The 24,287-nt window shown below is 42.5% G+C and overlaps 1 protein-coding gene and 1 long non-coding RNA gene across 3 annotated transcripts in view; both read right to left on the bottom strand.

Annotated features, from left to right (window-relative positions):
* HSD17B12 (hydroxysteroid 17-beta dehydrogenase 12) overlaps positions 1–24,287 on the bottom strand; it is a 154,499-nt gene that overhangs the window by 40,810 nt on the left and 89,402 nt on the right. For both annotated transcript variants that reach the window (XM_035701448.2, XM_025452529.3), the window contains one exon: positions 12,133–12,240. In XM_035701448.2, the coding sequence (XP_035557341.1) occupies positions 12,133–12,240 (108 nt within the window). The remainder of the gene's footprint in view (positions 1–12,132; positions 12,241–24,287) is intronic.
* Positions 18,704–21,069, bottom strand: LOC125752900 (uncharacterized). Its single transcript, XR_007403481.1, has 2 exons — positions 20,935–21,069; positions 18,704–19,041 (listed from the first exon to the last, which is right to left on the bottom strand). It is a non-coding gene; the product is annotated as an uncharacterized LOC125752900 (long non-coding RNA).

Genomic DNA, 24,287 nt, shown 5'->3' on the forward strand with positions numbered 1-24,287 from the left:
GGAGAGGTACATGCCAAGGTCACACTGGCAGTTTGTCAATGCTCGGGCTTAGGACTCTTAAATCCCTTCCTGTTTTGTCAGCTGCACATTTTGTTTGCGAGACAGACACCACCCAGAATCTCTCCACGCTTGGTCATCACTTCAGAGTGCAGAGAAAAACAACTGTTGCTCCTAAACAGCTATTTCCATAGATTGTACACTAGTGCAGATCTTGGAAAAAGGCAATCCCATTGCAATTTTATTTTGAGACATGAGGTGGCAGCAATAACCAAACGGCAGACAGAAAGCTTTCAGGGAATTGGAAAAGGAAGAAAACAGGCGTTGGGTAGGAGTGAAGGAAGGAAATATTTCCATTATAATGTAATCTCATTAAGAATGGGTGCGTGCAATGCCATCTTTATATATTACAGAATTCATTATGGAATTTACCAAACCAAATAATGTCGCAAGTTGTTCCAACATTATTCAGATCATTGGAAATCCCTTCTAAACGGTAGCCATTTAAATTGGCATTAAGTATCTGTCGTCTAGTAGTTGAGAGCTATTTCTTTTTCTTTTTTTAATTCTTCAAGTAAGACACCAGAGACAGATTTAAAATTTTTTATTCAGTGACCCACAAAAACCTTTCATTCATGTGAAAGACACCGAGTCTTTCTGAAAACAAAGGATGTCCGTGTAATCTCAGAATTCCAACCAGGACTCCAACAATCATCAGAGGATCACGAACAGATATAAAATCTTCCCATCAGTTTCTCATTGGAGTTCTAAGATAAGAGGAGTTCAACAGAAGAGATGAAGCAAACAGAGAGCAGAGGTCACGAGAGACCAAGAACAAGGACAAGTTAAGTGGAAAGAGAAGGGGAGATGGAGGCCAAAGGAGCAATCCTACTAGAGGGGACCCTCGCTGGGAAGAACTGTCAGAGTACTATGCTCAGCTGTGCCCTCCACGCCCGCCGGGCCGGACTTTCTCGAAAACACCAATACCGATGATGTACGGTATTCTAAAGCCTCAAAATCCAGAGTAATTCTGAAAATGTTACATAAATATCCTCTATCATACTACTGCTAAAAATCATTTCCACACCTCCTTCTTAAAAAAGAACATACACAAGATTTCGGTTTCTTCTAAATTCATTTGCTGCTGTTTTTTTGACATTACTAGACTTCGAATCCTTTACCAAAACCAGCTGTTGTTGAGATAATGCTGTCATTAGAAAATCAGGTTTTTGGTGTCTGGGTTGGGCATGAGGGAGAAGCAAACAATAAATTACTAGAAAATAAAAATCCACTTGAACAGATGCAAAGATGACAGATACAGGTAACCACACACAGAACACCTTCAACCTGCTTTTTCTAGATTAATTAGGCTTAAGAAATTAAGGTGGTATAAAAGTCCATCATTAATGGTTGGGCTTCCCAAAATATGTCAGGTAATGTAAAGTATTCCCGATTTCTCACTCATCATATCAAAGTACAAATGCTTAGGTAATTTCAGTCCCATACACACCACATTTGTAGTGATACATACAAACCCAGTTCAAGCACTCAAATTCAAGTCTAGAGAAGTGGAAAACCTATTACAGTTCATTAATAAAATGGATTAGGAAAAAATGCTGCCACTTCATTATATTTCAAAACAAACTGAATTTTTAAAATGTAGACGTCAGTAATAGTGTATATGCCAAAAGTAGGGGGAAACCTGTTGTGTCTTAAGCTTTTGAATTAACAAGGTTTGGATCTCAGGGTCCAACAGGCCCGAGTTTCAGCGCAGGGTCTCCTACCGCCAGCTCCTACAAGAGGCAAGTGATTTCACCACCATGAGCCTTGGTTTTCTCAATGTCCTTCTATATAAAATAGGGCTAATAACTTAAGAAAATGAGATGGTAAGTATCAAACTTCATGTCAAGGCCCAGAACACATCAGTGTGAGAGTAAGTGGAGGAAGAAGTGTTGTTATTTTTGTGTGGTCATTTATTTAACAGGTAGTCATGGAACTGCTCTGTACCCGACACTATTCCAGGTGTCAGGATGCAGCAGGACGGGCAAGGTCCCTGCTTTCATAAGGTGTGAGCAGCGGTACAGAGGAGAGACGGAAAGATTGCTCTGGACATAACTGCTCGTGCTGATTAACGGCATCCCAGTTCCTCTCTCCTCTCTTTCAAGTGGATCTAGTCTGACAGTCTACAGAGAGTTTGCAGAGTGAGGCAAAGAAAATTCCTTCTTTGCCTTACTTAACATATTGCTGTAGCTAGCACATGTTCATACTCTGACAGATGATATTTGGAACACCATGTAAAACATTTTGCAAACTTTACAGTTTTCATACACTTGTGAGTAGCAATTTCTAAATAAAAGAGAGTTTACAAGGCTTTAAATTTGCAGCGCCTTTAATCAGAAATTGAAAAGTTAAGACTGAGTCAGAAGCAACACAACAGAACATTTCGTTTCCACTGTTTAATTATAAATTGCTATGTGATCCTCACTACAAAACTAGGTAAGATCTTCCATCCGTAAACTCAGGAGAGAGGAGGAAAGACGGATGACATGAAGTTGGTTGTTAAATCTTGCGAACGGGAGGAACATTCATCAATTTCTTGAATTATGGTTCTATTTACATTTCTGAGATCACAGCTAATTACCCAGTTTTAAGTTAAAGGTTCTGCTTTAATTAATACTATTAGTGGTTTTCGAGTGAAAGGAGATACATTTGAATTCTAAGTCTTATTCTCACTTTAGAAATCCAATTTCATCCAACACATCTAATGGAACTATAAGGCGCTACACTTAGTTTGATAATGTTCCTGGTGAGTCTCCCAGTCTTTTAAAAAAAAAAAAAAAATCCACGTATCTATTCCACTTGGCATGATTGGCGACACTAGGCTCCGGTCTCATTCAAGATGAAGGAGGGCACAGATGCCAGAGATCCAAAGGTCTACTTGGATTTCTCATAGCTCTCTCAAGTTTAACATTATCCCAAAGTGAAACTATCTTTTTCTTTACAGAATTTGCTCCTGATCCAGGGTTTCTTGTCTTTGGCAAAGAGCACACAGTTGTTCAAGTCAGAACCTGTAAGTTGCTAATTACTACTTGTATAATTCTGGAAAATGTATTTAACCTCCTTAGGTCTTATCCATAAAATGGGCACAAACCCAGTAATGCCTACCTTATATTTACAGTATTGTTGAGGACTGCAGGAGATCCGTTAGCATGGTGTCTGACATATAAAAGCACTTGAGGATGTTGGCAATAATGATCAGAAAAACCAAACAACCGCTACTGTTATCGATCATTCCTTCTATCAGACAAAATCTTTGATGAGGACCCTCCATCAACAGATGTTAGTCCTGTTTCTATTTCCTGCACATCTCTGTAGTCAATCTACTTCTAACCATTCCCATTGCCCGCATCCTAATGTAGCCACCATCATCTTGTGTCATTGCTTAAAAGAAGCTTACTGGTCTCCTTTGATTAATTCTCGCCCTCTTCCACTCAAAGTCAGACTAATCTCTCTAAAATTCTAATAGGATGTCAATTTACTGCTTAAACTCCACAATGTCTGCGTTGTCCTTCCATTAAGCCCAAACCTATTAAACAAGGTTTTCTAAGCCTTTCGTGATCTGGCCCTGCTTAGTCTCTTGACTCTGGCCACGGTCCCCTTTGTGGTCCGTGCTCTAGATTTACAGGTCTTCCATCAGTTCCTCCAACCTGCCAAGTGCATTCGCTTCCGGGTTTTTCTTCTATCTGGAAACCCTTCCCATATCTCTTCTCCCAGGGTTGATCAGCCTTTACATCTCAAATGTTACTTCTCAGAGACCATCTCTGACACTCTCCACTTTCTCCATAACACAATCTTTTCATCACATGTAACACATTCCCAAATCTTCTTTAGTCGATGTCATACAAGATGGCAGAAATAGTATCAGCTTTATTTATTGCTGTATCTCTGGAATTTTACTTGTTGAATGAACTGGTACATGAATCAACCAACAAATAGGAAAGGAAAGGTGTCCTGTAATGAAGTACTGGTCTGGTCTTTGTTCTGGATTCCCGGGGTACAGGTTCTCAACTCTTGCCATTTCCAGGGTGACAGGAGTTTCTTTGTTATTCATGGTGGGCCTCTGGATCACACCCGAGTTTATGCTAACGAGATGAATCAGGATGGGGCTTGGTCACCAAAAAGACCAAGGGTGTGACTAGAAGGTTAAGGCTTTGAGCCAGCCCAACCTGTGAAAAGGGAGGGGAACTGGAAACTAAGTTCAATCTAAGAGCCAATGATTACCTACATAATGCCTACATAATGAAACCCCAATTAAAAACTCTGGGCACTGAGCTTCCTGGCTGGTGACCATCAATGTGCAGGGAAGGTATTGCACCCTGACTCTACACTGAGGCACAGAGTTCAGAACACTCTCAGAGCTCACCCTATGTGTCTCTTTATTTGGCTAATGTTAATTCCTATCCTTCATAATAAAACTGTAATTGCGAGTATAGTGCTTTCCTAAGTCCTAGGTGTTCTGGCAAATTATCAAACCTGAAGGGATCATGGGAACCCCCAAATTTGTAGCCAGCTGGTCAGAAGTGCAGGTGGCCTGGGGACTGCCGAACTTGCAGTAGGTGTCAGAAGTAGGGTCAGTCTTGTTTGGCACTGTGCCCTTGACCTTGCGGACCCCACACTAACTCTGGGTGGTTAGGGACAAAATTTGATTGTGTTACAAAAGGGAAATTTTAGAAGTGTCTTAAACTCCTAGAAGGCACAAAAAAATCCTATCCTGGTATAATAGGGAAGCTCCACTGCCTCTGCAAACTGTCATCCCATCACACTCCTGCAAGCCTTTCCTGTAGACCTCAGCTAACAGCCTCTGCCCTTTCTTGAGTCTGAGCCCTATACCAGAGCTACAGGGGTGGGAGGGGGAGAGAGGGAAAGGTGGGTGGTATTTCTAAACACATAAAATTGATCTCTGGTTCTCTCTCAACTAACTTTATTTTGCCCTTCTATTCTTTCTCCCTTTCTCTGCACCCCACTGATGACCAACCTACCACTAACAGTTTCCTCTTCAAGTTTCTTCTTTTCCATTTCAAAATGATTTTTCTACATCTTTCACTAATTATAATAGCCATTTCCTATACGTGACTGACCCAGCAAGAAGTAGACTGGTAATAAACTGAATGTACTAATCTCAGTAAGATGTAATGAAGATGTCACTGACCCTTACAGAGACTTTTTCTCTTTTTTTTTTAAAGATTTTTTTTTTTTTTTATGAGAGAGAGAGAGAGAGAGAGAGAGAATAATGAGCAGGGGGGGCGGGGGGGTCTGAGGGAAGGGGACAAGCAGATTCCCTGCCGAGCAGAGAGCCTGACACGGGGCTCGATCCCAGGACCCCAGGATCATGACCTGAGCTGACTGAGCCAGCCTGGCACCCCTTTCAGAGACATTTTAAAAATGTCTTAAAGGTAATTTTTTTTTTTGAGAGAGAGAAAAAGAGAGAAAGCATGTGTTCAAGAGCGGGGGGAGGGGGGGTCAGAGAGAAGAGAGAGTGAATCTTAAGCAAGCTCTGGGCCTCGATCTCAAAACCCTGAGGTCAAGACTTAAGCTGAAATCAAGAGTCGGATGCTTAACCAAGCCACCCAGGTGCCCTTTCAAGCTAATTTCTAATTAGTAAACTTCCTGAGGAGAGCAAGAAGGTAGTAAGTAGCTTTATAAATTTCTAAGCTCTCTGAAAGCAAGACTCTTTGACTTGTAACTTCCTGAGTCAGTTGGGACTGGGAAGCTGCACAACTCCTAACAAGTTCCTTCCTTCCTAGCGATTCCAGAGGAGTTTTCCTCAACCCAGTTCCTGCAGGCCCTTGGCTCTCTCTCTCTTCAGTCTACACCTACTCTTCTTCCTTTGATATGTTGGGAATGAACTGTAAGGAAGCCATCTCTGGATTCCAACCCAAATAACCTGGGAGTTTGCCATTGGCAGCTAAATGGCCCTTTCCCTGATTAGCCAATAATACTCTTGGGTCTTCTGTTAAGCTTTAAGGACTTAAGTAAAAACAGAGATAGAGTAGACTTATCTTACTATCCATCTCTGCTCAAACCATATTTTAGGATAAATATTCTCAACATTCAACTATTCTCTACCCTAGAACATTCTGGAAAATGTAGGTTTTATGGGAGAAAAATGGAACACATATGCCTTCCAAGTATTTCCTGTAATCCATAAGGTTGCATTGGGCAAGGGTAACAAAAAGATATTTTGGGATTTAGCTGAGGAGAAAGTAAGGAATATAATAAAAAAAAAAAACAAAACCCACAACTATCAAATATATAAGTGGAGCAAGTATTCACTTACAAAGGGCATGAGAAGAAAGAATAGTAAGTTCTATTCCAGCTTTTGCAGTCAATAATTTTTTGTAACTAATTGACATTTATTATCTATAGTATTGTTGGATCTATACTATTTTATTATCTATGCTATTATCTATACTATGTCTATAGTATTGTTAATATGATACCATTAAAATGATGTCTCTTGGGGCGCCTCAGTGGCTCAGTTAGTTAAATATCTGCCTTTGGCTCAGGTCACGATCCCAGAGACATGGGATGGAGCCCCATGTTGGACTCCTTGCTCAGCAAGGAGTCTGCTTATCCCTCTCCCTCTACACCCTGCCCCCCGACTGTGCTTTTTTTCTCTCTCAAATAAATAAGTAAATAAAATCTTTTAAAAAAATGATGCCTCTTAATGAAATTGTGGCATTGCGTACAGATAGAAAAAAGTCAACAGGTAACCAAGAGTCCTGAATACACTAAGTGAGCACAGCATCACATCAGCCTGTACCAAATGATTCTCCTGATTTTGCAACTTACACAAAGCACGATAGTATGGGTGAGAAAGACCTTGACAGCATTTGGCATGGGGAAATTCTTGGTCTAGGATGCATTAAGAGCTTGAATAAAGCAATGATTGGCTTTTTTAATGAATCACAAATAAAATAACTATTTTCTTCCAAGAGGACCTTTTTATTTTTCTTCTAGAATAAAGAACGTCACTTTTTAAAGGTTAAAAAAGTCATAGTAGGGGAATTTGAAAGAAAGTATTATTTGTGGCATACATATTATTTGTGGCAAATCCAAGGTTACTCTTTTGGCCTTGGTAAACTACGCCTCCTGCAATGTATTGTGCAAAGTCCTCCAAACCAATTTAGAGCATACATGAGAATCTCTCCTGAGGAATCAAGTAAGTAAAAGCATTATAGCAATCGCATTTTGTTAACCGATTGTTTGCTTATTCAAAGCAGTATTGATGTCATTTTCTCTAAATAGTTGAAGTTTTTTAAGTTTTCTCAAATCTGTGTTTCTTGGCATTTGCCAGAAAGAAGACAGCAGATGCTTACTTACTTTACATAACAGAGTTAAGAATCCAACTTCTCCACCTTAAGCATTTATAGTCTTATCAAGTTACTGTGACCTTTCTGTATAAATCCAGACAATTCATGGCCCTTTTCTCCCCACTTATCTTACTGAAAATCTGATGTTTCTTTCATGACAAAGGGCTTTAGCATTTTCCTTTGTAATTGAGCTGATACTAATTTTCTTTATTAAGCACTGACTACATACTTTGGTGGTTAATGCCATTCAAACACAGAGTACAGCTTGGTGATTTATTTTTCATTTTATCATTACTGGTTTCATTAATACTCAGTAGAAAAAAAATCCTCACCTAGATTGCGAGGTCTTACTAAAAATTGATCTACATGTTTATTATTTTAGGAAATGTTAGAAAGGTGAGACTGACATTAAGCACAGGAGGGAGCACAAATAAGACTACTTCCTCCTGATGAAGCAGAGATGGAGGTATGTGGGATCTGGGTGGGGAGGAGAGGGAAGAAAAAGGAGCTACATACTCCGGGAACCATAAGAAAAAGATATCAGACCTTCATCCCCACCCCAAACAGGTTCTACAGTGTTACATCCACACTAGAGAAGGAACTCTAAGATTAGAGTTGAAATATGACCTGGTGAAAACATGTAGCTCATAAAAAAGTGTTTTATGCTTATATTGAAGGAGTTTTAATAGTTCCCTCAAAAACCTTGACAAATTGGGACACCTGGGTGGCTCAGGTCATGACCCCTAGGTCCTGGGATTGAGTCCCACGTCGGGGCTCCCTGCAGGGAGCCTGTTTCTCCCTCTGCCTGTGCCTCTGCCTCTCTCTGTGTCTCTCATGAATAAGTAAATAAAATCTTAAAAAAAAAGACCTTGACAAATTAAAATTACAAAGCAACGTAAGTATATCTGCTAGTAACTGTCGAGAATTATGAACACCTCATGGTTCACGGTTAAGGAGCCAGATGTGGTAGGACAGGAAGAAAACTAAGCACAGAGCCAGCTAATAAGAGGATGCATGTGGAAATGGCGCCACAGGCTTGAAAGGATTATGTAAACATCAGCTACAACTATTCTTATTATTAATTTGTCACCAAATGGAAATCTACAACACAGGAGTGTGTGAGATCAGTACTCGGTCAGCACAGCGGAGCGACAGTGTAACTCTAAAGCAGGGTGTCCAGCCTCAGGGCTGCGGAGACCTCAGGCCCTTGGCTGTGAGAGCCCGGCCCGGGCACTGGAGGATGTTTCGCAGCATCCCTGACCTCTACCCCTCGGGGCCAGCAGAACTTCTCCCACCTACTCCCTCCATTAGTGAAAAGTAGAAATGTCTCTGGACACCGCCAGACAATGCAGAACTGCTCCTGGCTGGAAACCATGTTAAAGCATAAGAAAAACATAGAAATTATGGCTCTCCCACACAAATTGAGGATGAGAGACAGCCAATATGAACTAGAGTAAAGATGTCCCTCACTGGGCACAGATGGCTGCCGAACACTTAAAATGTGGCTACTCTGAATTGAGACACGCTGTACGAGTAACACACACACTAGACTGGAAGACTTAGTATGAGAAAGAGAATGCAAAATATTTCAGTAATTTTTTACATGCTTCTTCTGGGATGTCTATCATGCAAATTAAGATCATTTTTTTACATGGATTACATGCTAAAGTGATATTTTAGATACAGTGGGTGAAAATAAAATACATTATTAAAATTAACTTTATCTGTTGTTATTTACCTTCTGTGTCTCACATTGTATTTCTACATTTCTACCAGACAGTGCTGAACTTGTGCAAAAAACTATCCCTCCATATATTCCATGCAGCCTTTGATGACAAAGAAGGGAACTAAAAGTGCTCTGTCCTCAGCTTTCTTCTTATACGCTCTATATTCTCCTTGCACGATCTCCAGCCTTGATGCTTCAATGAGATTACTACTAATCTCCAAGTTCTATCTCCTGTTCAGAGCTCAGCTAAAACCTAGATCTGGGGGGCCTGGCTGGCTCAGTTGGTAGAGTATGTGACACTTGATCTCAGGGTTGTGAGTTCGAGCACCCACAATGGCTATAGAAATTACTAAACTTTAAAATAAAATAAAAAAAAAACAGCGAGAGATCCCTATATTTTTTTTAAAAAATAACACATAAATAAAACCTAGATCCATATACCTAACAACTTACCAATTCCACTTGGACATCCTAAAGGAACCCCAAACTTAAATGATCCTCATTTCAAAATAGATTCCTCCAGGAAGTCCCCATTTTAGTAAACGGCCCCATTGACCAGGTTCTCAATCCAGAAACCTGAAAGTCATCCATGACTTCCCCCTTCTCTTTCATCCCACTTGCAATCTCCTACAAAGTTCTGCTTCATTTACTTCCTAAATATTTCTGGAATCCTCCTTGCTCCAATGCCATTGATTGGGCCAAGTCACCATTACTTCCCTTTATGTCAACTCCCTCTTCCCTTTATACTCTTATTATACCCTGCCCTGCCCTGTCTTTCCTATTAGAACATTACCCTACATGAGGTCAGGAACTTTCTTGTTTTTTGCTGTGTCTCCCGCTCTCTGATGAATGAATGAATGAGAAAAGAGGGTACAAACTGCTAACTCACAGGCTGCAATTTACTAAAGAGCTAGACTACAAAAACAATGGTTCCATTAGCATAGGAGACCGGGAAAATATCGTCTTCATGTCTAAAAGCAGTGCTGATATGTTGACACAAGTCTTAGGATTCTAGAAGTGGAGAAAAAGTGCTTGGCCACTATGTGCCTTGCACACTCATCCTTAACAGATCTTTCTATTGTGCCTAAATTCACACTGTAAACTTTCTAGATGCTGGATCAGGAAAGAACAGCTGAAGAATGTCTTTTATAATCCTCCAGCCTTGTGGGAAAAGGATGCTTGACATTTTCCATCTTCAATGTCATAGTCCCGGAGTACCCATAGTTTCCAAGATACCCAGGGAAAAACAGCTAAAAGTTATGCAAAGCTTCAAACAATCATGAACTATTTCTGAAAGAAAATTATTCTCCCAGAATATAAATTCAGGACCAATCTCTCCTCATTAGGGATCCTCAATCTACTTTTGTGCCTAAGCCAGCCTCATCCCCCTGTGCACGCACGACTAGTTTGAAAGGGGTGAGGACAGACTATGGCAGTGTCTAGCCTAACTAGAAAGTTACAGCTGCTACTGATGAGGACGTGTTAAAGAGTCAAGAACTTTATAGATGTTGGTGGTGTTTTGGGTATTCCAGAACTAGGCTAAGGAAGAGGGATTTGTAAAAAAGAGTCCAGGCAATACATGTATTTAGAGAAGAGCATGTAGACACAGAGGCAAAAATCAGATCCATGTCTCCATTCACCTTTTGCCACGGGCTCTCCCAGAAGTGGGAGTAGGGGTGTGGGCAGGAAAGACACAGGTTATATGTGTTTAACTCTTTTATTGCCTTACCCAGAAATCATATAAAAGACCAATCTTTTATAGTATGGGGAAGGGAGGTGGGGTCTTGATAAAAGAATGTTAGGAAACATTTTTTTAAATGTATTTTCTCTTCATTTTTCCTCCTTTGATAACCCCCAAAAGAAAATGATGGCAATTATCAGGTTCATACCAATTCAGCCAGTGGGATAAAAAGATTTAGCGAACAAGCAACTTTTTTTTCTCAATTAGATGCTCTGTTTCTTTCTGGGAAGGACTCAAAAATGGTCTGTAACTTTCCAAAGCCCACTTTTCCCCTTAAAATCTGGTAAATCTTTACCATCATAATGTCCAACACTTGCCCTATCTCCTCAAAAGCACTGGGTTTTGGTAAGAGCGAGGTAGCTGAGGAATTAACAACAGGGAGTAGTAGACTTGGGAGAAACACACAGAATCCCAGTCGTACCACCCGGTCTTCACATGGCCTTCGGCAAGTCTCTTGGCCACATGTGCTCAGCGGGGGTGATCTCACTCCCAACAGGACAAAAGCTGGTTCAGGGCTGGGCAGTATATGAGCTTGCGCTTTGTGTGATGAAGAAGAGAGCTGCAGATAGCACATGAATAAGACATACCGTGGACCTGTGGTGTTAAAATTTCATGAGAGGGAAGATTAGGGGAAAATGATGTCTAAAAAGGCTCCTTGGACGAGAGGAAGGTTAGGTAAAGAACAGAAGGCTGAGAGATACTGCCCTTAGCCTTTATTCCTCAACTGTCAAAATGGATCACCATCACCCACCGTAAGGAATTATTATGGTAAAACCGTATCTAAATGCACACAAGAGAGGGGCAGCTGGGTGGCTCAATTGGTTCAACAGCTGGTTCTGATTTCGGCTCAGGTCATGCTCTCAGGGCCCTGGGATCGAGCCCTGCTTCAGCTTGCTCTGAGCTCTGTGGAGAGCCTGCTTGAGATTCTCTCCCTCTCCCTCTGCCTCCCCCCGCCCCCGCTCATGCGTGCACATGCACACGCTCTCTCTCTCTAAAATAACTAAATCTTTAAGAATAAATACATACATACGTATGTACATCTAACAAAATAGAATGAATGACAGAAAATAAAGCAGAGAAAACAACAAAAATTGTAAAAACTCATTAAAATATAATTAAAACCACAAAGATCCAAATATATATAATGTTACTAACAATCAACTGTATGAACAAGATAATTTCCTTCTCCCTACTCATTTTACCGACTGAATACCTAAGATCCAAAAAGAAAACGTACAGTTAAAGTTAAATAAAAAGTGCAAGATGCAATTTATAAATGTGGCAAAGATACGAACCTAAAACACCAATTTTAAGACCTGCCAAGCTTGTTTTAATTTTATCATAAATATCTTCTGATGCAAAGTCAACAGCAACGGTCCTTGTTTCCACCTTGAATTTTTCTCCTATGGAAAAAACACAAATGGAGAGAGAAGGAAAATTATAACATGGCAATTAAGATTAAAGCATTTGATGACATTTCCTTTTCAGGCTCTCACCCTCCCCCGCCCCAATTTGATATGAAATTTAGACTAGGATCATGTTAAGCAATCATGAGACCACCTAAGAGATGATACAGAGTCAACACAATAATTCTGCAATAAAAACTCCAATGTTGTTACAGAGCTGCCTGCCTGTTCCTTAATCAGTTCTCCTTCTATAAATCAGTGACTCCTTTTTAGACCCTTAGGTACAAATAATAAAACATGATTCATATAATAATGTTATATACTCTTTAAATATAATTGGTTTTGTGTTTTAATTGCAAATTGATATTTCATAATTTCAGGTAGAAGTCTTTATGTTGTAAAATGTTTTAAAGTGTGGTTAGAAAAGTCCATCTTATTAAAATGTAAATAAGATGCATATGACCGTTGTGGAATTTAGGGGCTTGGGTAATAGTTAATCGTCACTACATTAAAAAAAAAAACACAAAATACACAGAAGCAGAGCTACAAAGTGACAGAAGAGAGACCCCAGTGTTCTGCTTCGCTCAGGACGACTGAGCACACGCGGCACTACTGGACATTGCACGTGGAGAGATGGGACTCTGGAGAAGCGGGACTCATTGAGGTAGAAATGCAGAACGTTTACTTGTGCCCTCCCTCGTGAGCCACTGGAGAAGAAGGCGAGGACTGTGGGGTCCCCCGGTGTGGGTATCAATTTTATTTTCATACCTATTTGCTAAATGACTTTGAGCGGGTCACATACCTCCACCAGCCTCAGCATCCTCTCCTGAAGATGCAAGTAGTGCTGGCCAACCCACGAACTGAGGCCCAAGTGCTACCTGGTGGTACACAGGGGCACCTCATAAATGCTAAGTCTCCTCTCTCCCCCACCGACCCTGCTCTCACCTCACTTAGTGCAATGCAGGTGGCTAAGAAGGTTTACTCTTTGGAACTTTACTGAGAGTTCAAAAGAATTACTTGAAACATCCTGCTTCCAAAAAATAATTTTTTCTTCAATCGAAGTCGATGCTGGCTCATCACAGGGCATACGTGAGTCCACATAGGACATTACTGTTCTTGATCTAACAGGACTTCTGCCTACAACTGAAGAGCTGGTTCACAAGAGATCTGTCTTTTAGTCTGCCTGAAAAGCCTTTTTTCTTTAAAGATTTTATTTACTTATTTGAGAGAGCGAGCGCACATGAGCAGTGGGGAGAGGCAGAGGGCAAAGCAGGCCCCCAGGGAGCAGGGGGCCCGAGGTGGGGCTCCAGGCCAGCCCCCCCCCCCCCCCCGGGGCCCTGGGATCGCGGCCTGAGCCACCTGAGCCCAAGGCAGGTGCCCACCCAGCCGAGCCACGCAGGCGCCCCTCAGGGAGAAGCACTGCCCGAGGTGGGAACCATGAAGGGACGCGGAGGAGACTGCGGCCCAGGCCAGACCGCACGCGGCGTCAGTGGCACTCTTGCTCTTGCAGTGCACGGGTTCTTGTACGTGCTCGTGTAACAGGGCCACAGACAGAGCTGTCCCCTCGCAGCAGCTCACCAGCAGGTCTTCTCAGAAATGCTTCCCAGGATTTCACCCCAAGTACAGAACACTGCCCCCCTAGAGCCACAGACCCGCCAGGGAAGGAGGCGCACAGCAAAAGGCTGAAGGATACCTTTTAGTAAATGTAAAACTTCATTCAGGAATGAAATAAGATAAATTTATCTATTTGTTTTGGGAAAAACAAACTGTGTTTCCATACTAGTGCTATATCCTGACATTTAAGAAAATTCTCTCTAGTAATAAAAGCGCCTCACAATTCCAGAATCAAATTTACTCTTTTAGATCTCACCGGATTTGGGGAATGTACTTATAATGTAGACTCTTACAGCCAGGCTTCTAAAAATATTCAGAGACCCTTACGGAAAGAATGTCATCTTATTTAATAAGAACGCTCAAGTAAGCTTCTCTTCGTGCTCACATTGGGTAAGCCAAATGGCTTCCAACGCAGGCTTTCTGGAGAAATCCAGTTTTGACCTCGCCTGTGGGTGGCCCCGTGTCCCAGGCTGGTGGCCCTGTGGCCGCAGGTGCCACTGTGGCTGCTTCTCCAGGGCCCGGGCCTGGCTGTGCCAGCCCGTAGAGCACAGGCCGTAAGCACAGGCCGCTGAGCACAGGCCACTGAGCACAGGCTGCAGAGCAGAGGCCACCGAGCACAGGCCGCAGAGCACAGGCCGCAGAGCAGAGGCCACCGAGCAGAGGCCGCCGAGCACAGGCCGCAGAGCAGAGGCCGCAGAGCAGAGGCCACTGAGCAGAGGCCATTGAGCACAGGCCGCCGAGCACAGGCCGCTGAGCACAGGCCGCAGAGCAGAGGCCACTAAGCAGAGGCCGCCAAGCACAGGCCGCAGAGCAGAGGCCACCAAGCAGAGGCTGCCGAGCACAGGCCGCCGAGCACAGGCCGCAGAGCAGAGGCCACCAAGCAGAGGCTGCTGAGCACAGGCCGCAGAGCAGAGGCCACCAAGCAGAGGCTGCTGAGCACAGGCCGCAGAGCAGAGGCCACCAAGCAGAGGCTGCCGAGCGCAGGCTGCCGAGCACAGGCCGCAGAGCAGAGGCCACCAAGCAGAGGCTGCTGAGCACAGGCCGCAGAGCAGAGGCCACCAAGCAGAGGCCGCCGAGCACAGGCTGCAGCGGTGGCCTGATGCTGCTCGGGCCCATCAACCCTCCCTGCCCCGGGTGGCCCCGGTGCCAGCCATACAGGCCCTGAGCAATTCTCTCTCTCTCTCTCAAGATTTTACTTATTTATGACAGAGAGTGAGAGAGAGCAAGCATGCGTGCACGTGATGCGGCAGGGAGGAGTGGACGGAGGGGGACAGTCTGTGCCACACTGAGTGCAGAGCCAGTCGCAGGGCTCGAGCCCAACCCTGAGGTCACGACCTGAGCCAAAGATCAAGAGTCCGGCGCTTCCGGACTGAGCCACCTGGGTGTCCCTGAGCAATTCCTTAAACTCAGAATGTCCCCCAAACACAGTCAGGGCTTTTGCACTTACTGTTCTCTCTGCCTGGAACGCTTGTCTGCATCCCCTGCGCCTGTTGGGTCTTTAAGCAAATGTTACCTCTTCAGGGAAGCCTTCCTTGACTACCTTTAAAGACCCACAACCACTCCTCCGCTAGCACCCCCTGCGCCCACCCCCCGCTTTATCTCATTCCATGGCACCTAACCATCCTCTAATATTCTATATGCCTTAATGATGCATGTGTGTTTGTCGTCTGCCTCCACCAGCATTAAACTTTGTGAAGATAAGAGCTTGGGTCTGTTCTGTTCATTTGTTCAACAATATCACAAAGGACCCAGGGTCTTTCCTCCCTCCTCTCTTACTCCCTTAGGTTGGCTCCCCTCCCTCCTGGTTTCACGAGGGCCACTGCCCTTGCAAGCATCCCATACAGATGGCAATGTGCAATGGCAGAAATGGGACATCCCGTTATATGTCCCTTTTATATGGCCAGGGGAAATTTCCCCAGAGTCCAGCCAACTCCTCTCCCATTTGTTTTCCCAGAATTATGAGATATGCATGCTCTTGACCTAGCCCATGGATGGGCTTTAGGGATTCCATTAACTGCCCCTACTACCACCATGCAGTTATGTGAGATAAAAGCGCCGGATGAACATAAGAATAAGACAGGACATTCTTCTCTCTCTGGGCCCAGGTAATCAGGAGAGAATTTTGATGAGTGTCTCAAAATGCTGAGGTGGGAGGAGCTGACTTCCTTAGGGAATTGGGGAAATAAATCTAGGTACCTTTCTCCTTCCCGTAACCCACCAGCCCCCCATCTGACCCTGCCAACAGAAGCCAATGCAGATGAACAGACATCCTCTAAATTTAGGATGTATTAAAGCACCTGGAACGAAAGTGAGTACTACATGTACATAATACAACCTTCATTTCCACTTTCTCCACCTCCCTAAACCCAGGCTCTTCATAAGACCACCAGCCTACACCTTTCAGCCATGGCCCTCTGCTGGAGAAGAATAAGAACTTGATCAAAGCCTTTGCAGAGGTTACTTTTGAGGACACTGATCCTTGCCCACCACAAAGGTGTGAGGGATGACAGTTGTAATAAGTTAAAATCAATACACTGTACATGTAGGATAAAGACACAGAAACAAGAGAATTTGGACGTTGCAATGGAAAGTCATAGACACTCAAATGCCCCTTCGAGGAAATTCTGGTTGCCCTAGCTGCCAGAATATCATCAGCCAACAGCTTTCAGGTGTCAGCCCCTTTAGAGATGGCCTCGGCGTCAGAGAGCTGCCTGGACCAAGATCATGCCTCTCCCACGACACCCACATCCAGGGACTGTGATCAAGGTGGGAGTATGAAGCCACTGGACAGCTTGTACCTGCCAGCTTCTGAGTCCAAAATTATGGTCTGTTGGCTACCCTATTTTCTGTTCTTTCATCATGCCCTAGTTATAATTATTCTAGCTTTAAGACAAGTTTTAATATTTCTAGTGGTGCGACGCTCCATTATTATTCTTTCTAAAGTTTATTGATTTATTTTTTAAGATTTTAATTATTTATCTGAGACAACGAGAGAGTGAGAGAGCAGGGGCAGAGGGAGCAGGAGACTCCATGCTGAGCAGAGAGCCCAACGCAGGGCTCCATCCCAGGACACTGGGATCATGCTCTGAGCCGAAGGCAGACGCTTCACTGACTGAGCCACCCAGGTGCCCTCTTTCAAAAGCTTATTGGTTATCCTTACTGTTTTCACTGGGATTCCATTAAACATTTCAATTAAATTTATGAAGGATGACAATGTGGCATTCCCTCCAGGCTTGCCATTTACTCAATGTCTCACACTAAAATCTTGAGGTTATAAATTCTTAGAGATATTAAAGAACTAAAAAATTCTATTATTAGAATATTACACCCCGTCATGCAAAGATACTCAATACTATTGATTATTCCTACTGTCAAATCACTTGGTATTTGAAATTGATAGGCTGGCATCCTGCTACCTACAACCGTGGCCCAATACAATCATGCCTTCCCTTCCTTTTTTCAGACTGAAGTGATTCTGAGATGGTCTTGGCCCACTGTTTCTCAGCCTAGTGGTGAAGACCAAAAACAAAGAAGCTTCTTCCTATGTGTGATATGAGCTGTTCAAGGCAGTCAACTCGCCAGAAATGGAGACAGAAAATCAACTCTGGCTTATAGGGAATGAAGCTAGGAAATAGCTGGGATGATAACGTTATTCCCTTTTTACCTACTAATCCACTGAATGCTGCCCAACCACAATTGTGGAATAAGACAAAGAAATATTATTTATAGGGATCCCTGGGTGGCGCAGCGGTTTGGCGCCTGCCTTTGGCCCAGGGCGCGATCCTGGAGACCCGGGATCGAATCGCACATCAGGCTCCCGGTGCATGGAGCCTGCTTCTCCCTCTGCCTATGTCTCTGCCTCTCTCTCTCTCTCTCTGGGACTATCATAAATAAATAAAAATAAAAAAAATCATTCAAAAAAAAAAGAAATATTATTTATAAATATAGAGCTACATAATGCCGAGTATCCTCACTGCCTCAAGCCATTGCACCACTTCCAAGCATGGGTGCCCTGCTCCTCCAGTCATATGGCTGATTTTCACTCCGAGGATTGTAAAATAGTACAAGGTCACGTCTGGAACGGACGCAGAAGGAACTGCACTTATAAGTTCAGTCTCAAGATGTTGCTAACACCTCTCAATATTAAAACTAGCACATCTTTAGGTTGATGCCTAGAGAGGCCATGAAACATATTCAGAATAGCTTTATGTTTAACATACTTCTGGGTCTGACCATCATTATTTTTATTTTGCTCAACAAACTAAATCTCTTAAATTTCAAGTCTTTCCTTAAGTATAATCATATAGTCTTAGAAAGACTTTCCTCATTTTTCCTCTGGGTGCCTGGGGACAGTGAGTCTGAGAATGCTAGAACAGAGATCTAATCTACATAAACTCACGTATTATTTACAATTTTTCTATCAATAAAACCAAAATTAATATATTAGTTCTCTTGTCCCTGCATCTGCTCTAAATAAATAATGTTTTCCCCCTAAGTTTCAGGTACTATCCATTATGAAATTCTTGTTACCTTCACCCTTCCCCATCTTTTCCATATTATAAATTTCATCATTTAAGATTCAAGTTGGGTCACCAGCCCTGTGGACTGTCTTTTCAGGATTCCCATTTCCTTCAAGGTAAAACTACTTACTCTCTCGGCTGTGTTCCTAGAGACCTTCTCTGTAACCTTAATAAACACTTCTTATAATATATTATGCAAACAGTCTATTTCCTAACAAACACAGATCACTCTCTGTCATCTTTGTGTATCCTGCACCCAGCTCAATGCCTGGCATAGAGCAGAGGTCGCTCAAATGTCTGCTGAGTAGGTAAAAAAAAATCGAGGCTGATGCAGCTGATTTATTAAAATCATCTTCTCAGTATTTCTTCAACTCTTCCCTATAGAAATAAAACTATATGCTAGTAAGAGATGTCCATTATGAGACATAACAACATAAAGTGCTTACTATCAGGCATTTTAAAGCATTTAGAGAAACTGAGAAACAACTCAGTCCCTCCACTTGTCCTGCATGCGTTGAACTACCGTTCCTATAGAGGCAGAAACATTTTAGAGTTGCAGGAAACCAGCCAGTCTCATGAATAAAGTACTCGAGGAGCTTCACTCAGGGCCTGGAGATGAAGGCTGAAGGTATTTTACTTACGGGCCCCTCTCCTATCCCCAGTCCTGAAAAAGATAATTAGGGGAGAGGAGTGACTCTTGGGGAAATAGTACTATATTCCATACCTCCCAATTTTAGCTTCTTAAATCTAAATTCATCAAATGCAATTTAGAACCATAAAAATGTATCACAGTGTTTTAAAAAACCCTCCATTTTCACATATAATGTTTTAGAGTATTTACAGTGTAAAAAGCACAATGAGCCTTTTGCACTTTCTCTAATTTTAAGGGGAAAACAAAGAAAAAATGTCCCCTAACTACATTCTCTCTACTTCCCTCCTTTGGCTATTTTCCTTTTTCACCCCCAGGCCTTACCATCTCCTTCCTCCCCTACATAGGGTGTCACATCTCCCCACAGAGACAGCCTCCCTTATGTAGCCATGGAGCAACAGTGATTGTGCCCTAGAAGGGAATAATTCTATCTGACTCCGTTTTTAAAGACTCATTTAATTATAATTATCAGAGATGCTACACAAATAATGGTCCATTTCTTTTTTTTTTCATTGCCCTTGAAAGCACTCTCATGATCATTTTTTTTTTTTTTTCTTTTTTTTAATTTTTATTTATTTACTTATGATAGTCAGAGAGAGAGAGAGAGAGAGGCAGAGACACAGGCAGAGGGAGAAGCAGGCTCCATGCATCGGGAGCCCGATATGGGATTCGATCCCGGGTCTCCAGGATCACGCCCTGGGCCAAAGGCAGGCGCCAAACCGCTGCGCCACCCAGGGATCCCTCTCATGATCATTTTAACCTCATACGAAGAGACCCATTTTCGGTCAAATGAAAAAATTCATCATAGCATCACCAGGATTCCATCCCAAACCAAGTGTTTCTTTATATTAACCCAAGATTATTATATTTTATTCATTACAGGCGATCTTACTCGAGCTACCACCTGAAATAAACACAAACTATATATGATGCAAATCTGTTCTACTGATAGCACATGAACAGGTCCCATTCTTTTGAAAGCCCCGATTTCCACACTGGGTTCAGGTATTGCAGACCCTCGGGCAAGGCACCTTTGGAGACATTTTCAAATAAAGATGTTTCTTTTCTACACTTAGGAACAAAACCAAACCAAACTAAACAAATGGCCCGCTAATGGAAACATCTGAATTTTATGTTCTGAAGTGAGAAAAATGCTAAAAATATTCCGAACATTGCTAAAGGGTCCAAGATGAGATCACTAATGTGATGTAAGGAGAGCGTCTACGTGCCCCAGAACTCAGGTGCTGAAGCCCTACCTCCAGGCCCCGGGTCTGGAGGGGCCTTGGGAGGCCACAGGGGAGGCTCTCTGGGGGGCTGGGTGTCCCCAGGAGCGGGGCGGAGCTCTGCCCACGTGCAGCACCAAGGCGAGGGCAGCTCCTCAGCAGCGGGCGCCCTCCCCGGCCCTTGACCTTGGGCCTCCGCCTGGAGGACTCGGGGGGCCCAGGCGTCCTTTAGGAGCGCACCCGGAGGCCGTGCTCTGGCGGCCGCACCGGCCAGAGCGAGCGTCGTCTGAAGTCGCGGGGCACCCCGGGGCCTGGGCCTGGCCGCCCGCAGGAACCCGGCACTGCAGGACGCCACAGCACCCTGCAGAGTTCTGGGGGCGGCCAGTGGCACCGGGAGCAGCCCGCCCGGCCTCGACCACCACGACCACCGGCGCCCTGCCTATTCTCTGTATCATCCATTCTTTCCTCTTTGCAGCAGCTGCATGTCTTTTCTCAAACTGCATATGTACATCCAAGTCTACTTTAAAAAGTCATTTATTTGTTCCGGTATTATTCGTGGAATCAATGGTCATGTGCTATTTTTAGCAACGCCTTTAGTGTCCAAGTCCTTCCTTGCCCAATCTGCCTGTAATTAACCTTTGAATTACTCTGTGTTATCTGTTCCAAAAGGCACATTTTTACTCACATTTTTTGTCTCTGAAATCACGATGCCATACAATTGATGGCATGCCAGTTTAACTGGTGATTTTTCTTTCTTAATGCTTACAAGCTGCCTCATTGTTTCATGATCACTGGTGTCTCAGATTTGATGAAAGAACCCTAGAACCCTGCTGACAATCCAGCCTTCTTTTTAATGTCACAAAATAGACCCAGGACAGCTTCCAAACACAAGATCTCAGTATTCCAGTGCTTATTCCACCAGCATCACTAGTTCCGACGGCAGATTTCCCATCCTAAACTAAGACCCAAAAACCTTAGCATACGTTCATTCATTTGCAACCAGACAAAGCATCTCACTCTCTAAATTGTCAGCTATGAGAGCAGTGTCCATGTCTGGGTTTTTCTTTGCCACTACACACTCCCAGCCCAACAGTACCTGACTCACTACGGGAGCTCACTATACATGTTTTGACTAAGTAAATTCAAGGACACCCTGAACAGCCCCACTTGTCAGACTTTACCCTGAGTATAACAGCAGATACTCTCAAATAGGTCATATTTTGGTGAAGGAGAGATGCGTGAACCCAACTGTTGCTCATTTACATGAACAAAGAGTGCAAAGAGAAAGCACCTCATTCTTGCACAGTGGAATTTTAAATAGGAGGTGACATCTACGTTGAGTCCTTGCATAGCAGTTGGCCATGCAGAGAAGGGGGAGAAGTGGGCAGAGGCAGAAAGCAAGGGAAAGAAAAAGCCTGTTCTGAGAATTCCTATGCAGTGCAGAGGGGAGGAAAGAACACACTCTGTAGCAGGAAGTGGACAGACGTTTCACATGCCAGGATAACAAACAGGACTGGTGACGTAATTTGCGGGGCCCGATTTAAACAAAATAAAAATACGGGGCCCCTTGTTCAAAAATTATTAAGAATTTCAAGATGGTAACAGCAGAGCATTAATTAAACCAAGTTTGGGCCCTTCTAAGTGGGAATGCAGAGGCCACACGCCTATGAAGGCAGCCAGCCCTATAAGGCTCTTAAACTGGGAAGTGACAAGATCACACTTGTATTTTAGGAAGGAAATGCTAGTGGCAGAGGAGAGGACACTGAGCCTGTTCTTTTTTTTTTTTTTTTTTTTTTTTTCATTGAGCCTGTTCTAAAGAGTGACGGGCAGCAAGGAGAGAACACAGCAGCTGCTGCTTTCGTCCCTTGCTGAGAAAGTCCCCTCGTCCCTAAGGGGAGAGGCAGACCGCCTGGGAGAGACTTCTGATTTAGCTTTTTGGTTATTTCTTAGTAGAGCAAGTTTTTTCTTGAGGTAGCTTACGTCTCTCTCTTCATTGGCTTAAAAAAAATGAAATTACTACCAATGAGATTTGGGCCAGAGTTGACCAACTTTCCACACAGGATCACCGTGAACTAAAAACCAAGCTGGCAAGCAAAAGATACTTTTTTTGTAACCCTCCATATATTCCTCCCTTTGTCTTTCAAAAAGAAAGATAACTAAAATTAGTCAGAAGTCAAATATCACACAGTACCTTCTAAAAATTCTGATTGAGCTACCTTTCTTTTTTTTTTTTAAGTAACCCTTTTTATTTTAACCTGTCACTTTGTTCTCACAAGACTGTTGTGCTTTTGTGAAATCTTCCCACAGGAAGAAAGTATTCTTTTCGAGATCTGGGTCTCTCATTTTGGTATTTAGAAAAAAGAAGCTTAACGGTTGCTTTTATTTCTTTAAAAAAAAAAAAGGAATTTTTGAAGAAATTACCATAAAATTTAAAATATCAGCTATTGAAATGAATATTTACTTTATGGCAATTAACACTTTGAAGATAAATATAGTTCAACAACATTTTGCCAAGAGTAGAACCATCCTTCCGTGCAACACATACACACAAAAAAGCCTCTTCATTTAAATTGTTAAAAGAGCATAGTTTTTACATATCAAACCAAAATAAAAGCAAAAAAAAAAAAAAAAGCCTGATTTAGAGTTTCTTTCTCCTGCACTTTTAGAAATCAGGATAAGAACTTGACACAAATCATCCTGACTCTACGATACTCTGAAGAACCCAGAGGCACCATGTAAAAAAATACACAGGGTTGCAGTTAACATTCTACCAACTAAACAGGAGTAGTAACTACTATAGTTATCAGTTACTGAACATCAGCTGGATGTCAAGAATTCTACTAAGTGACATTACATCATTTAATCTGCATAAGAATTTACAGGTATATTGCTGAAACTTACAAATGATTATTCTCATAATTTTCAGTTTTCAATATTTAAAAGGCCATTATTTGGTTGCTGTTTTGTTTTGTTTTTTAATTTTGAAATAATCTCAAGCAAAGAAAAGTTGCAAATACTGTACAGGTAACTTTTCCTGAACCATGTCAGATTCAGTTGCTAACAAGATGTCATCCATCACCCATAAATACTTCAATGTAGTGGTTCTCAAAGCGTGGGCCATGGCTTTGAGGGTCCCTGAGAGTCAAAAATACTCAGACGTTAATTATCTGCATTCTTCAGTGTGTTGACACTTGCTCTGATGGCACAAAAGCAATGGTGTGTAAAAATGCTAAACCTGTACCATGAATTAGAGCAATGGCACCTAACTATATCCTCCACAGATTTGCAGGGAAAAGGAAAAAGTCAGTTGTGTTTGAGAATGTCCCTTGAAGAAGCAGTAATATCATTAATTGTATTAAATCTCTACCCTTGAGGACACATTTTTAATGTGCTGTGTGACAAAATGGGAAGTACACAGAAAGCACTTTTTCTGTGTGCCTAATTCAATGGGTGTCTTGAGGAAAGCATCTGTGCAACAGAGTTCTGTAAGCTGAATTAGGCTCTGTTTTCATACTGAACCATTTTACTTGAAAGAACAACGGACAGAAAAACCATGCTTCTTCAGGTTTAGCACATTTTTTAAAATGAAATGAGTCTGTCATTTTAGAAAAACAACCAACAGTATTTGTCGTCCATGATAAAATTTGAGGTTTTAAGTGAAAAATCAGAATTTTGGAAAACCTGTAGCTACCTTCATGTGCTTGAGAGAAAAGGTTTTTCTGATAAGATTGGGAATGATACTAATGATTGGGATTTTTTTGGTGCTGTGTCAACATTTGTGAAATCTGCAAAACTCTGGAATCAATACTGATGACCAACACACACAGTTATAAAATAGTAATGCATAAAAGACTTATGCAAAGTGCAAGGCAGACAAGTGGATTTTAATGTAACTGATTATGAAAATCCATTGATACGTTTTCAGATTCCCTGCTGCAACTAACTTTTAAGAAACTTCCATTTATGGAGTTTTGATGTAGTATCAAAGAAGAATATCCACAACTACCTGAAGAGGCTATTCTAATCACTTCCTATTTT

This window comes from Canis lupus, chromosome 18 (genome assembly GCF_003254725.2).
Source record: "Canis lupus dingo isolate Sandy chromosome 18, ASM325472v2, whole genome shotgun sequence".
Classification (NCBI taxonomy): Eukaryota; Metazoa; Chordata; class Mammalia; order Carnivora; family Canidae; genus Canis; species Canis lupus.